The sequence below is a fragment of the Marmota marmota genome, unplaced genomic scaffold (assembly GCF_001458135.2).
Source record: "Marmota marmota marmota unplaced genomic scaffold, marMar, whole genome shotgun sequence".
Lineage (NCBI taxonomy): Eukaryota > Metazoa > Chordata > Mammalia > Rodentia > Sciuridae > Marmota > Marmota marmota.
The window spans coordinates 2,394,275-2,413,320 of record NW_026000136.1 but is presented as its reverse complement, the minus strand read 5'-3'; the positions used below and the strand labels follow the sequence as shown (position 1 = coordinate 2,413,320).

The following is a 19,046-nucleotide window of genomic DNA, read 5'->3' as shown; positions in this document are numbered from 1 at the left end:
TTCTGTACCGTTGGTCTGTGTATCATACTGTTTTTGTTATTACGGCTCTGTAGTATAATTTAAGGTCTGGTATTGTGATGCCTCCTGCTTCATTTTTCTTGCTAAGGATTGATTTGGCTATTCTGCCTCTCTTACTTTTCCAAATGAATTTCATGATTGCTTTTTGTATTTTTTTGTATTTCTATGAAGAATGTCATTGGAATTTTTAAAAAAATCATTTAATTACAATAGGGTATAAAGATGATATTTGACATAGTGGTTTTTTTTTTTTTTTTGGTACTGGGGATTGGACTTAGGGGCACTCAATACCCTATTTTGTATTTTATTTAGAGACAGGGTCTCACTGAGTTGCCATTGCTGAGGCTGGCTTTGAACTCATGATCCTCCTGTCTCAGCCTCCTGAGCCACTGGGATTGCAGGTGTGTGCCACCATACCCGGCTGTCATTGGGATTTTAATGGAATTGCATTAAATCTGAATAATTCTTTTAGAAGTATAGCCGTTTTGACAATGTTAATTCTGCCTATCCAAGAGCATGGGAGATCGTTCCATCTCCTAAGGTCTTCTTTAATTTCTTTCTTTAGTGTTCTGTAATTTTCATTGTAGAAGTCTTTCATTTCTTTTGTTAGATTGATTCCTAATTTTTTTTTTTGAGGCTATTGTGAATGGGGTAGTTTTCCTAATTTCTCTTTCAGTGGATTCATCACTGATGTATAGGAATGCGATTGATTTATCCGTGTTAATTTTATTTCTTGCTACTTTGCTGAATTCATTTATTAGTTCTAGAATGTTTCTAGTGGAATTTTTTTGGATCTTCTACATATAGAATCATGTTATTGGAGGGGAAGGGAGGGGGCATGGGGTTAGAAATGATAGTGGAATGTGATGGACATTATTGTCCAAAGTACATGTATGAAGACACAAATTGGTGTGAATATACTTTGTATACAACCAGAGATTTGAAAATTTGTGCTCTATTTGTGTAATAAGAATTGTAGGGCTGGGGTTGTACTCAGCTGTAGAGTGCTCACCTGGCACATGCGAGGCCCTGGGTTCGATCCTCAGCACCACATAAAAATAAATAAAAATAAAGGTATTGTGTCTAACTACAACTAAAAAATAAATATTAAAAAAAAAAGGAATTGTAGGGGCTGGGGTTGTGGCTCAGTGGTATACCATGTGCGAGGCCCTGGATTCAATCCTCAGCACCACATAAAAATAAATAAACAAAATAAAGGTATTGTGTCTAACCAAAAAATAAATATTTAAAAAAAGAATTGTAAAGCATTCCACTGTCATATATAAATTTTAAAAAATTTTAAAAATCATGTTATTGGCAAATAGTGATAGTTTGAGTTCTTCTTTTCCTATTTGTTCCCTTTAATTTTTTTCTTCTGTCTAATCACTCTGACTAGAGAGAAACTGACAAACTATTTTTAGGGTTCTGTATCATTTTACATTCCCATCAGCTATGTGTGAGAGATCCTGATGCTCTGCATCCTCTCCAACCTTTGGTATTGTTGCTACTTTTAATTTTAGCTATTTTAATAGATGTGTCATGATATATCATTATGGTCTTAATTTGCATTTCTTTAATGAGTAGTGATATTGGACATATTTTCATGTGCCTATTGACTGTCTTTTTATCTTTTTGAAATATTTCTAGATATGAGTTCTTTATAAGATATGTGGCTTGTGTATATGTTCTTCTATTCTGTAGTTTATCTTTTCACTTCATAATACTTTGAAGAACAAAATTTTTATGAGATCCAGCTTACAGTTTTTTTTTTTTTTTTTTTATGGATTCATAGTCATGTTTGTGTCATGTTTCGGATGCCTTTACTAAGCCCTAGCTCCCAAAGATTCTCTTTGGTAGAAGTTTTATAGTTTTACATTTAAAATTTTTAAAAATTAATTTTGAATTAATTTTTGTGTGAAAGTGGCCAAGGTCCACTATTTTATCTGTATCCTTCCTCCATTGAATTGCTTTTATACCTTTGTCAAGGATCAGTTGACTCTGAGTGTGGGGTGTTTTGGGTTCTCTATTTTGTTCCATTGATCTGTGTTTCTATCCTTCTGCCAGTACCCCCATCATGAATAATATGATTATATAACCAGTCTTGAACTCAGGAAGTGGTTTCTCTAAGTCTTCTTCAGACTATTCTAATTTTAAAGATCCTTGCTATATACAAAATATCTTTCTGGAATTTTGATGGGAATGACATTGAACTTGTTTATCATCTGGAGAACTGTCATCTTTGTTTTTGAGGTGGGTAACTGGGGATTGAACCCACAGGTACTCTGCCACTGAGCTGCATGCATCTCCAGCACTTTCTTTCTTTTTTATTTTGAGATAGAGTCTTGCTGAATTGCTGAGGCTGTCAACTACCTCTGGGATTCTCCTGCCTCTGCCTCCTGAGTAGCTGGGATCACAGGTGTGCACCACTGTGCCTGGCACGAGAACTGTCATCTTAACTTTTTTTTTTTTTTTTTGTCTTATTATTCAGAAAGGCTGAGAATTTCCTAAATTGAATTCTGGTCCCTTTTGAATAGCAGTTTCTCCTCTCATCCTTTCCTCTTGTGTTTTAATATAAATAACAAGAAGAAACTAGGCTGCATCTTCAACACCATGTTTAGAAATTGCGTAAGTTAAGTATACAAGTTTATTGCTTGAAAGTTGTGCTTCCACGCAATTGTTGGCTATAATTCAGCCAAACTTTCTACCAGTATTAAAACTTTCTACTAGTATTAAAGAATATGTACCTGGGGGCTGGGGTTGTGGCTGAACAGTAGAGCGCTTGCCTAGCACATGTGAGGCCCTGGATTTGATTCTCAGCGCCATATAAAAATAAATAAATAAAATAAAGGTATTGACAACTACAACTAAAAAATAAATATTAAGAAAAAGAATATCCCCATTTTGCCTGCGTCCTCCAGGAGCCATCCTATCTCCTTGCACCTAGCATCCAAGGAAACGTGCTGTACACCCCTGGAGTGGAAATGGGCAGAGCAATGGTGGCCAGGCTGGGGCTGGGGCTGCTGCTTCTGGCACTGCTCCTACCCATGCAGATTTATTCAAACCAAACAGCTGTTGTGACACTTTCAAGTAACTCCTCACAGAGTACCTCTGCTGCTCCCAATTCAACTAATGCTACACCCAGCACAGGTGGCAGTGCCCTGCAGTCAACAGCGAGTCTCCTTGTGATCTCGTTCTCTCTTCTACATCTCTACTGTTAGAGACTCAGGCCAAGAAATGTCTCTACTTCTCCATCTTCCAAACCCAATCAGAATGGTGACTAGAAGTCCAATGTGTCAAGGAAGAAGCTGGTCTGCATCAAATCTATCAATCCCGCACCTGATTTTATTGGCACAGAAAACACTGAGAATTCCAAATTGATTGGTTTGAAGGACATGTAAAGGGTTTCACAAGTGATGAATGCCAATATTAAATCTGCTGGAGTTTCATGTGCAAGATAAAAAGAGATAACATCCAAAATTGAGACATGATTTCCTTGAATGAGGCATAAGAAATATGGACATTTAAAACTCTATCTTGAAAACAAGAATAGATTTTGTCTAGAGATAAAGGATGGAATATGGAATGGAGATTTCAGTTTTTGTTTGGTTCATGAAATCTATAAGGCCATAAAACAGGTAATATAAAAAGCTTCCATGATTCTATTTATATGTACATTAGAGGGAACTTCCAGGTGTTACTGTAAATCCTCAATGTATTGTTTCAGCAGTACTAATTTAATGCTAATATATTCTAGAAAAAGTTTCACATTGTTAAGCTATTTCTGTTCCTTTGGGAACTGAACTCTTTCCTCTGTGGTTTTTGGATTTGACATTATGTTTGAACTTTTATGTAGTAATTGACATGTGCTAGGGCAATGATAGATTGGAATCCACCCCAAATCCAGGCATCAGGAGTCTTGCTTATCCTCACAAAGTCAAATGGTAGGCATCTCCCATCTCCTGTTTTCATTCAACAAGAGTGCCAGATTCCTTTAGCTAAACTGATTCCACAGAGTAGAATTGCATTGACCTCAACTAATTTCAAAATGCTGCTTTTTATTTCTACATTTATTGAATACGTTTCACAATTGAAAATGGTCCACTTTGAAGGTAAAATGGCAAATCTTGAAATTAGAAAGGCAACTATGTGAAGAAGCCAAATTTATAAATCATCATTTGGGAAGTGAAGACTGGAAGCTAGCTTGCATATTAAATTCACAAAAACTTCCATACTTTTTCTGTAAATACTTTTTTTTTAAACTATGGATCAGAATAGCCATATTTGGAACACTTGCTGTTATCAGTCAATATTTTTAGGTAGTTAGAACCTGATCCTAAGCTTAAAAGCGGTCTTGATCCTCTAAATCTTTTACAACTGCCTTGATACACAGAAATCTTTTGAAAAATACACTCCCTGAAATCTTTTGTTCACATGGTCACACATTGATGCTTACACATTCCAGTATCTATTATGGCCACCACAGTCTTGATAACCCAAATCATTTTTCTCATCTTTAGAAACCTACACGGAACAACCAGATCAAACAGATCTAAAGCTACTGTGTGTGTGAATGAACACGCCCCTTTGCTTCATACCTGAATGCTGTACATCTATGTGGATTGTATATTGTGTTTGTGTATTTATGCTTTGATCCATAGTAACTTCTCATGTTATGGAGTTGATTTGCATTGAACACAAACTGTAAATAAAAATAAATAAATGGCTGAAAGAGGAAAAAAAAAAAGGAATATGTACCTGATTTCAGTCTGAACCCTCATCAACAATACATTTAATGTATTGTTAAGTGTATTGTCCAATGTATTTAGTGTCCAATTTTCTGCCAGTAGTATGTTTATGATGTTTAGATATTCTCCAAAATAATATAGACATTCTTTACTGTGCTCCTCATTTCCTCTTGAGTCCTTAGTGGCAGAGTGTTAAACATCCACTTTTCTACTACAATTTGTTTATGGCAATCTAGGCTTTTTCTCCTCAAAATTCTTTCAGTCTCAGCCCCTTACAATTAAAAAGCCAGTTTCAGGTGCATGTCCACAATCCCATCTACTCAGGAGGCTGAGACAGAAGGATCACAAGTTTAAGGCCAGCCTGGAGAATTTAGTGAGATCCTGTGACAAAATTTTAAGATAAAATAAGAAGGGGTGGAAATACAGCTCAGTAGTAGACCACTCTGGGTTCAATCCCCATTACCACACATGCACACAAATTCAGTTCCACATTTTTAGATATTTGCTATGACAAATACCACATTTATGGTATCCCTTGACTTATGAGCAGCCTAGAATCTTTGTTCACTTGTTATGTTGCCATCTTCAGTGTCAAGTCTCACTTGCTTCCCTCATCTAAGGGCATTTCTGATTACATTTAGATCTCTTCCCCTCAGTACAGGATAATTTCTCTGTCTAAAATTCTTACTCATATCTGTAAAGGTAACATTCACAAGTCCTAGGGATTAGGACTTGCATAACTTTGGGAGTCAACTATTAAGTCTACTATAGGTTGAATACCCTTTATTTAAAATGCTTGGTATAAACCATATGATCATCTCGATAGATGCGGAAAAAGCATTCGACAAAGTACAGCATCCCTTTATGTTCAAAACTCTAGAAAAACTAGGGATAACAGGAACATACCTCAATATTGTAAAAGCAATCTATGCTAAGCCTCAGGCTAGCATCATTCTGAATGGAGAAAAACTGAAGGCATTCCCTCTAAAATCTGGAACAAGACAGGGATGCCCTCTCTCTCCACTTCTGTTCAACATAGTTCTCGAAACACTGGCCAGAGCAATTAGACAGACGAAAGAAATTAAAGGCATCAAAATAGGAAAAGAAGAACTTAAATTATCACTATTTGCAGATGATATGATTCTATACCTAGCAGACCCAAAAGGCTCTACAAAGAAACTATTAGAGCTAATAAATGAATTCAGCAAAGTGGCAGGATATAAAATCAACACGCATAAATCAAAGGCATTCCTGTATATCAGCGACAAATCCTCTGAAATGGAAATGAGGACAACCACTCCATTCACAATATCTTCAAAAAAAATAAAATACTTGGGAATCAACCTAACAAAAGAGGTGAAAGACTTATACAATGAAAACTACAGAACCCTAAAGAGAGAAATAGAAGAAGATCTTAGAAGATGGAAAAATATACCCTGTTCATGGATAGGCAGAACTAACATCATCAAAATGGCGATATTACCAAAAGTTCTCTATAGGTTTAATGCAATGCCAATCAAAATCCCAACGGCATTTCTTGTAGAAATAGAGAAAGCAATCATGAAATTCATATGGAAAAATAAAAGACCCAGAATAGCAAAAACAATGCTAAGCAGGAAGTGTGAATCAGGCGGTATAGCGATACCAGACTTCAAACTATACTACAGAGCAATAGTAACAAAAACAGCATGGTACTGGTACCAAAACAGGCGGGTGGACCAATGGTACAGAATAGAGGACACAGAAACCAATCCACAAAACTACAACTATCTTATATTTGATAAAGGGGCTAAAAGCATGCAATGGAGGAAGGATAGCATCTTCAACAAATGGTGCTGGGAAAACTGGAAATCCATATGCAACAAAATGAAACTGAATCCCTTTCTCTCGCCATGCACAAAAGTTAATTCAAAATGGATCAAGGAGCTTGATATCAAATCAGAGACACGCCGTCTGATAGAAGAAAAAGTTGGCTACGATCTACATACTGTGGGGTCGGGCTCCAAATTCCTCAATAGGACACCCATAGCACAAAAGTTAATAACTAGAATCAACAAATGGGACTTACTCAAACTAAAAAGTTTTTTCTCAGCAAAAGAAACAATAAGAGAGGTAAATAGGGAGCCTACACCCTGGGAACAAATCTTTACTCCTCACACTTCAGATAGAGCCCTAATATCCAGAGTATACAAAGAACTCAAAAAATTAGACAATAAGAGAACAAACAACCCAATCAACAAATGGGCCAAGGACCTGAACAGACACTTCTCAGAGGAGGACATACAGTCAATCAACAAGTACATGAAAAAATGCTCACCATCTCTAGCTGTCAGAGAAATGCAAATCAAAACCACCCTAAGATACCATCTCACTCCAGTAAGATTGGCAGCCATTATGAAGTCAAACAACAACAAGTGCTGGCGAGGATGTGGGGAAAAGGGTACACTTGTACATTGCTGGTGGGACTGCAAATTGGTGCAGCCAATTTGGAAAGCAGTATGGAGATTTCTTGGAAAGCTGGGAATGGAGCCACCATTTGACCCAGCTATTCCCCTTCTTGGTCTATTCCCTAAAGACCTAAAAAGAGCATGCTACAGGGACACTGCTACATCGATGTTCATAGCAGCACAATTCACAATAGCAAGACTGTGGAACCAACCTAGATGCCCTTCAATAGACGAATGGATAAAAAAAATGTGGCATTTATACACAATGGAGTATTACTCTGCATTAAAAAATGACAAAATCATAGAATTTACAGGGAAATGGATGGCATTAGAGCAGATTATGCTAAGTGAAGCTAGCCAATCCCTAAAAAACAAATGCCAAATGTCTTCTTTGATATAAGGAGAGTAACTAAGATCAGAGTAGGGACGAAGAGCAGGAGAAGAAGATTAACATTTAACAGGGATGAGAGGTGGGAGGGAAAGGGAGAGAGAAGGGAAATTGCATGGTAATGGAAGGAGACCCTCAGGGTTATACAGTGGAGGGGGTAGAGAGAGAGGAGGGGAGGGGAGGGGAGAGGTGGGGAGGGGGGAGGGTGGAGGATGGGAAAGGCAGCGGAGCACAACAGACACTAGTATGGCAATATGTAAATCAATGGATGTGTAACTGATGTGATTCTGCAATCTGTGTATGGGGTGAAGGTGGGAGTTCATAACCCACTTGAATCAAAGTGTGGAATATGATATGTCAAGAAATTTGTAATGTTTTGAACAACCAACAATAAAAAATAAAAAAAAAATAAAAATAAAATGCTTGGTATCAGAAGTGTTTCAGAATTTTTCTGATTTTGCAATATATATTTGCATAGACTTTACAGGTAGAGTATTTCTAATCTGAAAATCCCAAATCTGAACCTCTTGTGTTGGTGCTCAAACAATTTTGAATTTTAGAGCATTTGGATTTCAGATTTTTGGATTAGGGATGCTTAATTTGTATGTGTTCTGTGGACTCTTTAAAAGAATGAGCATTAGCTGGGTGTGGTGATACACATCTGTATTCCCAGCAACTTGGGAGGCTGAGACAGGAGGATCACTTGTTCAAAGCTAGCCTCAACAACTTAGTAAGGCTCTAAGCAACATGATGAGACCCTGTCTCAAAATAAAAAATCCAAAGGGCTGGGGATGTGGCTCAGTGGTTAAGAGTGCCCAGCTTAAAATAATAATAATAATAATAATAAAATAATAATAAAAGAATGAGTATTGTGCTGGTATTAGGAATTTTTTTCTTTCTTTTTTTTTTTAGAGAGAGAATTTTTTTAATATTTATTTTTTAGTTTTCGGTGGATACAACATCTTTATTTTATTTTTTATATGGTGCTGAGGATTGAATGCACATGCCAGGCGAGCGCGCTGTACCACTTGAGCCACATCCCCAGCCCCAATGTTTTTTTTTTTAACTTTATTTAATTTATTTATTTTTATGTGGTGCTGAGGATCGAACCCAGGGCCTTGCAGGTGCTAGATGAGCACTCCACCGCTGAGCCACAACCCCAGGCCCATGGGAATGTTTTAAAATGTCAGATCTTGCTAATGAATTCTATATCTCTCCTGATTTTCTGTGTATTTTCCTGTTGTTGAGAGAAGGATATCACAGTCTCCAACTATACTATTGATTTGTCTTCCCTTTTGGTTCTGTTGTTGATTTCACAGCTCTGTTATTGGCTACATACATGTTTAGAATTGCTCTTGTTAATTGACTCTTTTCTTAATATATAATGTCTCTTTCTGTTTCTGGTAATTTTCTTTACTCTGAAGTTTACTGTAGCTAATATTAGTATAGTCATTTCTGCTTTTTTTTGTGGGGCGGTACTGACATTTTAACCCAGGAGTACTTAACCAATGAGCCACATCTCCAGCCCTTTTAATTTTTTAATTTCGAGATGGGGTCTTGCTAATTTGCTTAGCGTCTTGCTAAATTGCTGAGCCTGGCACTGAACTTGTGATCCTCCTACTTCAGCCTCGAAAGCCATTGGGATTACAGGTATGGGCCACCACGCCTGGCCTCCTGCTTTCATTTGATTCATGTTTGCATAACATGTCTCTTTCCATCCTTTTAATTTCAACAGATATGTTCAAATGTAGCATATATAACTGTATTTGATGTGAGTTTCTTTTAGATAGCTTATAAATGGAGATACATATATATATTATGTATAATTTGTATATATGTATAAATTCTGCTCTGCCAGTCTGTGGTTTAAATTGTATATTTAGACCTTTTACATTTAAGGTGATATATTAGGACTCAAGTCTGCCATTTCACTTTTTGTTTTCTGTTTGTTCTCTGTTTATTTTTTCTCTTTTTCCTTAGAATTACTTTGAATACTTTTTAAAATTTCAATTTAATGTATTTATATTGTTTTTAAGTATATGTCTTTGTATAACTTTTTTTTTTAAGAGTTAGTTTAACAGGATTTATTTGTGTAGAATACCATTGGCCTTGGTCCTATCCTTGATAAGAATGGTGATTTTTAAAAATATCTTTATTTTTTAATTTTTATGTGGTGCTGAGGATCAAACCCAGTGCCTCACATTTGTGCCAAGGCAAGCGCTCTGCCACTGAGCTGTAGCCCCAGTCCTTTGTATAACTTTACTGACTGCTCTAGGAGTGTATGTGTGTATGCATTCATGTATGTATCCATGTTATATATAACAACCTTATGTTTAAATGAATACAGTCTACTGGTGTCATTTTACCAGTTTGGATGAGATAGAGACATTTACCCTCACCAATTTAGATAAAATTTTCTTAAATATTTCTTACATTACATTGGTAACTACATCAGTGTTATAATTTTTGTCTCAGCCTTCAAACATAATCTAGAAAACTTAAGAGGAGATGCAAAGTTTTTAGTATACACATATTTTTACTTCATTTATTTATTCTGTGTGCTGAGGGTAGAACTTGGTAATTGCTCTACCTTCTTCTTACTCCCCTCACCCCACAGGTTTGGGATCAAGCCCAGGGCATGCATGCTAGGCAAGCAAGCATCCCAGCCATAGTTTTACTCTTTTTTTTTTTTAATATTCTGAAATTACTTTATCATTTCCTGACTATTTAGAGAACTTCCTCTAGCTCTCTTTTTAGGGTAGATCTACTGGTGACAGATTCTTTTGATTTTTCTTCATTTTAGAATCTCCCAATTTTCCCTTTACTCCCAAAGGATATTTTTGCCAGATATACAATTCAGGGTCAACATTTTTTTTTCCTTGAAAAATTTTGTGCTACTTCCTCTGGCCATAATGATTTTTTATGAAAAATCCACTGTCATTCGCATTTCTCCTCTAGGTAAAGTGTGTTATTTTCTCTGCCTTATTTCAAAATTTTTTTTTCTTTCAGAAATGTGTTTATGAGCCAGGCGCAATGGTGCATGCCTGCAATCCCAGTAGCTTGAAGGCTGAGGCAGGAGGATGACAAGTTCAAAGCCAGCCCTCAGCAATTTAGCAAGACCCTATCTCAAAATAAAAAATTAAAAGGACTGGGGATTGGGGCTCAGTGGTTAAGTGATCTTGGGTTCATCCCTGTACCAAAAAAAAAAAAAAGTATATTTATGGCATGTCTTAACACAGATCTCTGCTTTTATTCTGTTTGGAGTTGTTCAGCTTCTTGAATTTTAAGGTTTTCAGCCATTTTAAGAAATATTTTTCCATTTTGTTGCCTTGACCTTGTTTGTATCATGGAAATTCCCTGTACCTTTGTGGAGTCTCAGGTACCCTGAAGGAATAATCAAATACCTTTTTGATTACTGCTCATTGGAATTCTTTGTTGGCTCAGGTGCTCTATACTGGGAAGTGGCCTTCTGAATCTTGCAGTGCCCTTTCTTTTTTTTTTTAAATTTTTTATTGTTGGCTGTTCAAAACATTACATAGTTCTTGATATATCATATTTCACACTTTGATTCAAGTGGGTTATGAACTCCCATTTTTACCCCAAATACAGATTGCAGAATCACATTGGTTACACATCCACATTTTTACATAATGCCATATTAGAAACTGTTGTATTCTTCTACCTTTCCTATCCTCTACTATCCCCCCTCCCCTCTCATTTTTTTAATATTATGAAAAACATATAAATATGCAGAATTTTACAATGACTAGGAATAAATCCACTGCTTAAAATATATAATTAACCTTTTGCCATGTGTGCTTTATCATATATCTATTTATTCATCTGTCATCTGTCAGACCATCTTTTTAGGCATTTCCAAGTTGCACATACTGTAACAGAGCCCCTTTTAAATTGAAAGCAACTTCCTGGTAACTGCATTTCTGTATCTGGAGTTTTCTCCAGATGAGATGAGAAAGTGAGAAGCTACCTAGTGGCACCAAGGAAACCATGTAACATTTCCAATTGGCATAGCCTAGCTAAATCAACATGTATATTTCTCACCTTTTGTCCCACTATACCCCCTGTCCTTTTATAAAATCCATTTGTGCCCCTGCCCATCCCCAAGTAAAGATGTTGATTGGAGATAGAAAAGTCGACTATGTGTCTTCTATGACATTCCAGATACATTACAAGATGAGGGAAGTGTGTCACTCTTTTCTATTTTCCTTCCCTGATGTGTCCCATAAATCTTCCTAAAAGGCCACCAAGAGATGACTCCCATACCCAGATGTGCATCTGGCTGTGCACTTCTGAAACATTCTGGAGTTGAGTTCTCCTAGGGTGGGCGGAAAGAGCATCCAAACAGGGTGGTCTCCCCTGGTCATGGGGCTGCTGTGAAAGGCTCTTGCTTTCCTGGCTTCTAAGGGACTATGCTTATTTTCTATTTGGGTATAATACTGTGCTAACTAAGGAAATTAGAAGAGGGATGAGATTGTGTCCTCAGGGACCGGAAAAGAGCACAAAGACAGAGAAGGAGTCACTGAGGAACTGTGCCTGCCTAGACTATTGGTTCCCAAGGCCCCTGGGGGTGAAGGGCCAAGGTAATTAAATTTTTTGGTTAGACATATTAAAGACAATTGCAAAATGTAGGGGGGTGTATTTTACTGGGATTATGATTGTATTCCAAAGAGGCTTCAATCAGGCTGCCTCATTGTGTTGCAGATCTTAAAATGCTGGGCACTAATGTCATTAAAGTCATCTTGACTTTAAAATTATTTAGCATAAAATTGTTGAACACTTATTAAAATGCTCTTGGAGGTATATTTCCCCTCCCTAATTCTGTTTTCTAAACCATGTGACAATGGACAGTGTTGGGACCCATTTTAGGAATTCACTAAAAACATGAAAAATCATGAAATAACTTTTTTCCTTAGCCTTTTTTTTTTCTTTTTTAATATTTATTTTTTAGTTTTCGGCGGACACAACATCTTTGTATGTGGTGTTGAGGATGGAACCCGGGCCGCATGCATTCCAGGCGAGCGCGCTACCGCTTGAGCCACATCCCCAGCCCCGAAATAACTTTTTTAATTGCAAAAAAATAACAAATACCTTTAATACCTAGGGCAACTTTTGTGAAAAACCTGTATTTCAAGTATAAAAACCTGATAATTTTTCTGAATACCTACTCACAGTTCTTGATACTGGGAATTCAGTGATGAAGTAGGCAGATAAAATCCCTGACCTCTAAGGAGTTGGTATTCTCATTAGAGACAAACTAAACAATTCAATAGAATAGTACTGATAATATTAGTACTTACTTCTGCAATGACCTAATAAAGCAATTAACCCATTTTCCATTTTGTTCCCTTGTTCCAGATGTGTGTGGAACACCTTTGAAAACATAAATATTGTATAGAATATACATTTATATAATGTATAATATTATATAATGGTTAATTAACATTAATTAATACAGTATATATAAGCTCTATATTATTACTTCTAATCTATTTTAATGCACCTGTGTCAGTTTTGTTGTAATATTCACAGAATTGAAAATTTGGGACTTCATGGATTATTGAAATTACCTCCAGTAAAGATAAGAAAACTGAAGAAATTGGAAACCTTGTGCACTCTTGGTGGAAATGTAAAATGGCACAGTTTTAATGGAAGTTCCTTGAAAAATTAATACTAGAATTACTATATGATCTTTCACAATAGCTAAGAGGTGGAAACAACCCAAGTTTTTGTCAACACATGAATAAACGAAATGTAGTGTGTCCATATGTTGGAAATGTTATCCAACTTTTAAAAGGAAAGTATCACATGCCACACCCTGCATGAACCTTAAGGTCATTATGCTTAGTGAAGTAAATTTATCAGAGAACATTCAAATACTGCCAGGCAGGTGCAGTGGTGCATAGCTGTTACCCAGTGACTTGGGAGGCTTAGGTGGAAGAATTGCAAGTTCAAGGCTAGCCTCAGCAACTTAGAGACATCCTGTCTCAAAATAAAAATTTAAAAAGAGCTGGAGGTATAGCTCAATGGTGAAACACCCCTGGGTTCAATTACCAGTACAAAGAAGGAAAAAAAAAAGACAAATTCTATATGATTTCATTTACCAGAGGTGTTTTAAGAGCAGTCAGTCAAAGAGATGGTAGTTTCTAAGAACTGGGGAGAGAAGAAATGGGAAAGTTGGTGTTTTTAATAGGGATAGAGTCCTAGTTTTCCAAGATGAAAAAGTTCTGGAGATGGATAGAAGTGATGATGGTTCATAAAATATGAATATACTTGCCAGGTTTCTGTTCTCGCGACTAAAAGGCTCAGGGGTCACTCCAGTTAAACTGGGCTAACTGGGCTACACGAAATAACCACACAAGAGACTGATAGACCCAACCTGATCTTTTCTTAAAATTGGGCATCTTGCCACAAAACCATGAAAAGATAATTTTGGCTTTACTATAAATTACTGCAAATTCTGAACCTACTTGGAATGCCTGCCCGTGCCCTGAACTCACCCATGTCCGGTTTTCCCTGACCAGATAACAACCCTTTCCTAAACCTTAGTGACGCCTCATAAATTCTGGCCTTCCCTGGCCGGATAACGACCCTCTCTGAGTCTCTAAGATCTCCATAAATTCTGATGCCGGGGCCAGCAAAAATGTAAACTTGTGTTATGCTCCTCAGAGTGTTGTTATCTGTAACCCCCCTTTGTGTAACTTTTTGGGTTATAAAACTGGGCCGCAAAGAAGCCTCACCACTGTCCTTGGCTCCCATGATTTTGATGGGCAAGGCAGCCCGGCTGGTCGAAATAATAAGCTTGCTTTAATTTGATTTTAATTGGAGTCAGTGGTCTTTTCTTGCATCCTGGTCTAACAAGACACAAATACCTTTTTCTTTAGAGTCGCTGTGACGGCTCCTCTGACCTTAAGGGTCCACAGAAAGAAAGAGAGCGTGAGAGCATGCGCTGACCCCTTTTATTGAGGAGAAGCTATTCAAATGAGGCAAGGGGTCAGGTTTCAGGGGGCTGAGTCTATCTTCATGATGTCCACTATCAGCAGGTTGACTGACACCTGGGTAGGCCACACCCAAGGGCACAGTAAGAGAAGGGGACACACACAAGGCACTTCCATGGAAGATTCTACCCTAAACAGGGCAAGGGGTTATATTACAAAGGAACAGGTGAGCGTAGCTTCACCCATGGGGCTGTAGCAAGACACACCCATGCACGAGACACCGACCCTCAAACCCAAGAAGGGTGCCACATTTCTGTGACTGAGAGCCTCAGCACCCAGCAGGGAAGTGTAACTCAGTCATGTGTAAGGTTGGCCTCCCACATATACTGTACTCATAAAATGGTTAAGATAGTAAATTTTATGTGTTGTGCTCTTTTCTTTTAATTTAAAAAAGTTAACTTTTTTAATAACAAAAATGAAGCACAGTTGTCTGGTGTCGTGTAGCTACTTAAGTGGCTGAGCTAGGAATAAAGCCCAGTAGTGTGACTCTGGAGCACATGCATTTAATCTTCATTCTGTATGGCTTCCAAAACACTTTTGGTAATGATAAGTGCTATGATAAAACAAAGCAGTGATGTCTTATAGAAAATGATGGTGCGAGAAGTTGAGTATGCTTTAGACAGAGTGATGAGGAGGACAGGCCTCCTGGAACTGAAGACTGAAAGGAAGAAAGGGAGCCAGCAGGAGCTGGAGGGAGCTGGCTGCTCAGGACAGGGCCTGGAGGGGGGCAGGATGGGGAGCTATGGAGTTGGGATCAGAGAGGATCCTGGAGGACCAGGTGAGGAGGTTGGGTTTTATTCTGAGCCTATTGGGAAGCAATATGTGTTTTAAGCAGGAAAGAGACATGATTTGATATGTTTTGAAGAGTTCTGCCAATTTTCCCTTGGAAAGGAAGTTGAGAAGAAATTGCAGAATATTTGTCCATTTTGTACTCAGACGTCAAATTTGAAGACTTGAGACTTTATGAAATATTTTATTTTCAGTGTTTTTAAAGCTATTTAAGTGTAATGAATTTACCAATGACAGCAATTATATACAACCTTTATCCCCAGACTTTTTTATTTTTTATTTTGAGACAGGGTCTTACTGTGTTGCTTAGGACCTCCCTAAATTGCTGAGGCTGGCTTAGAATCTGCAGTCCTTCTGCCTCAGCCTCCTGAATTGCTGGGATTACAGGCATGCACCACCATGCCTGGCTGCTGAGTTGTATTCTAAGACCATGTTTAGTTTTGCAAAAAACTGCCAAGCTGTTTTTCACAATGTCATTACAGTCTTCATTCATGTGTATTTGGGAAACTGTTTTCCCTCTTCCTCCAATCTCAGATTCTTGGATATGAAAAGGATTAGTTGATCAGGGTTAATTTAAAAAAGTATTCACTTTACTTTTAGTTTTCTTAGAAAGTAAGTCTCGGTGTCCATTGTTATTTTTCAAGATTGAGTTAAACATATGTATCTTTTAAGATCTTAAAATATTTTTTGCTTTAAGAATAAAAATTTCAAATGACATTCAGAAAAGATTTTGATTAGTTTTTTGAAATAGTAGTATTATCCTATTAACAAGTAAGGAAGCTGAGGCACAGTGAGGTTAAGTAAGTTGCTCACAGCTAATAACTGCCTTGAAACAGGTAGCACAGCTACAGCGTTCAGTTTCTGACCTGATACGTCATACTGCCTCTATATTGATCACCACATTAATGAATTAAGGATTTATATATTCATTGCTACCTTTTAATACTGGCTCTTAAATTTCAGTGTTTAACAGAATCATTTGGGAAACATTAAAATTCGGAATGCTAGGCTTCTGATTTGGTAAGATATAGGGTAGGGTCTAGGAATGCTATTGTAGACAAGTACTTCTGAGTGATTCTGGGAGACCATTTTGTTAGCAACTGCTATGAAAAATGAGCTAGATTCAGTGACTTTTGATATGGATTACAGAAAGCTGGCTAAGTCCTTGACTCTTCTGTTTAATTTTGCTGGGAGGAACCAGAGGGTAACTGTCCTTTATCATTGTATTCAGTAAGACACATGCCATTGCAGTGGTTCTTCTTGCTTGTTGGTGGTTGGCTACATCACCCAACAGGAAGGGTAACAAATGTGGTTTGGCATGTTGTTGTTAAGAGTATGTTTATATATGAGTCCTAAAGGCTAATTTGGGGAGGATTGCAACATCAGGTCTTTTTTTTTTTTTTTACGTGCAACACTATGTAAAGACAAAATAGTTATTTTAAAAACTCACAATGACTGCTCTAATTTCTAGTTTATTGCTATTTTGTCTTTCATCTTTGTTATGAAATTCTTAACTGCTTCATCCACTGTTGGATGTGATCCTCTAAGTTAGAAGGAGACTTGGAAGAATAATAGCAGTAGTGTTCAAAGTTGTCATAGAAAAGTTAGTAATGTTTGTTTAAAATTTTTCTCATAATAAAGTAAGTATTCCTTATAGCTGTATGTCATTGATAAGTGTTGGTTCTGTTGTTGTATGCCAGGCTCTTAGAAGGCTGTTCTAGTATCTATTTTAGAAAATTCTTCCCTCTGTCAAGGATTGAGAGGGATCTGTTGTTCAGATGTAGATTTGTAAAGGCAGTGCATAAAATGCCTGCTATAGTTTGGATCTAAAATGTCCCCCCAAGGTCCATGTAGTAAAAAAATTGGTTCCTACTATTGCATCTCCGGGAGGTGGTGGGACCTTTAAGAGGTGGGGCCTAACAGGAGGTCTTAGGTCACTGGAGACATGCCTCCAGACATTGTGGGACCATGACACTCTTTTGTTGAGTCCTGGTGGGGGATTTTGCTTCACCACGTGACCCTCACTGCAGGCCCAGAAGCAATGGAGCCAATCAGCTGTGGACTTGGACCTCTAAAACTGTGAACCAAAATAAACTTTTTCTCCTCATAAGATGATTATTTCAGGTATTTGTTTTAGATCCAGAAAGCTGACTAATACAGTATCCAAATTTTAAGTGTTCCTGGAGCTCGAGCTCTTTTCCATGTATTTAGCCTGTACAGACGCTTGTGTAGACATGTTGGGAAGAACATTTACTCACCACAGAAGCTCTGCTGGGCTCTTTCTCAGGCAGTGCCTTCCACCTCCACCCGATTAACCACTGATCTGATTCCTGTCACCACAAATTTGTTTTGTCTGTTTTTAGCTTATTATGGACATTTCCTGTAAGTAGAATCATACAATATGTGGTCTTTTGTGGCTGGCTTATTTTACTTAACATCTAGTTTTCAAGGCTCATCTGTGTTGTAGCATGTGTCAGAATTTCATTCCTCTTTATGATTGAATAATTGCATTTCAATTCCATTGTATCTATAGACCACATTTTGTTTATCCACTCATCTGTTAATGGACATTTGGAGTATTTCCACCTTTTGACTATTGTGATTATTACTACTTTGAATATTTATGTACAAGGTTTTATGTGGTCATATATTTTTACTTCTTTGCTCTATATATCTAGGAATGGAATTGCTGATCATATATTTAACTTTTTGAAAAATTAACAAACACTTTTCCAAAGTAGCTGGACTTTATTGTATTTTTAAAATTAATTTCTGTATATTATTTTGGGGGTTTAAGCTGTTATTTTTCTAATTCTTTTTTTATATTTCAAAAACCAATATGTTAAGGGCTGGGTGATTTAGCTCAGTTGGTAGAGTGCTTGCCTCACATGCACAAGGCCCTGGGTTCAATCCCCAGAACCATATACACACACACACACACACAAAAACAAACAAACAAACAAAAAAACAACAACAATATATTAAGATCTTTGAGCTAGTAAAAATTTGCTAAACATTAAGAGGGAAATCCTCTAAAATATTGTTTTATTTTATTGGTTCTTTTTAGTTATACATAACAGTTGAGTCTATTTATGTAATTATACAAGCATGGAATATATCTTGTTCTAATTAGGACCCTGCCGCAGTCTGGCTGGGCACAAAATCACGAGCCACCACACAGCTTGTAGATTCAAACAGCAACTCTTTATTCCCGAACTCACACCAGCCGTCTACAAACACGTTCTGGGGAAATCCAAGTTCTCTGCCCAAATCCACGTTCTCTGCCCAAATTCACCTTCACTGGGCTTCTGTCTCCCAAAATATACTGTCTGAATCCCGTGAGAACTCAAGGGGAACTCAGGCAGCAGGATACGCCCTATTCCCAGCAGGAATAATCTTAAACCTTAAACCTGGAACCTAAACTGGGAACGCCCTAAACCCGATTATGTTAAACCGGGAACACCCTAATCTGCCCTGGTCCTTGAGCAAGGTCAACTACATTCAATGTCACTGCAAAATGTCAGCAACATGGGGTACGCTGGCAAGGAAATTGTCATACCTACTTGGCTAATGGCTCCCAGCATCTCCCCCCTTCTGATTAATTAAACAACAAGCAATGTGGCTTAAGGACCGTGCCTGGTAG

The 19,046-nt window shown here is 37.4% G+C and overlaps 2 protein-coding genes and 1 non-coding gene across 4 annotated transcripts in view; all 3 read left to right on the top strand.

The window, feature by feature from the left end:
• The window catches only part of Cyth3 (cytohesin 3), a 62,676-nt gene that overhangs the window by 6,004 nt on the left and 37,626 nt on the right, over nt 1-19,046 (top strand). The gene's annotated exons all lie outside the window — the stretch shown is intronic.
• LOC125611175 (signal transducer CD24-like) lies at nt 1,297-5,662 on the top strand. The gene has a single exon (XM_048785277.1). It carries the CDS (start codon nt 3,000-3,002, stop codon nt 3,234-3,236), a length of 237 nt encoding a protein of 78 aa, XP_048641234.1. The 5' UTR covers nt 1,297-2,999; the 3' UTR covers nt 3,237-5,662.
• Nucleotides 18,256-18,331, top strand: Trnav-cac. Its single transcript has one exon. It is a non-coding gene; the product is annotated as a tRNA-Val (tRNA).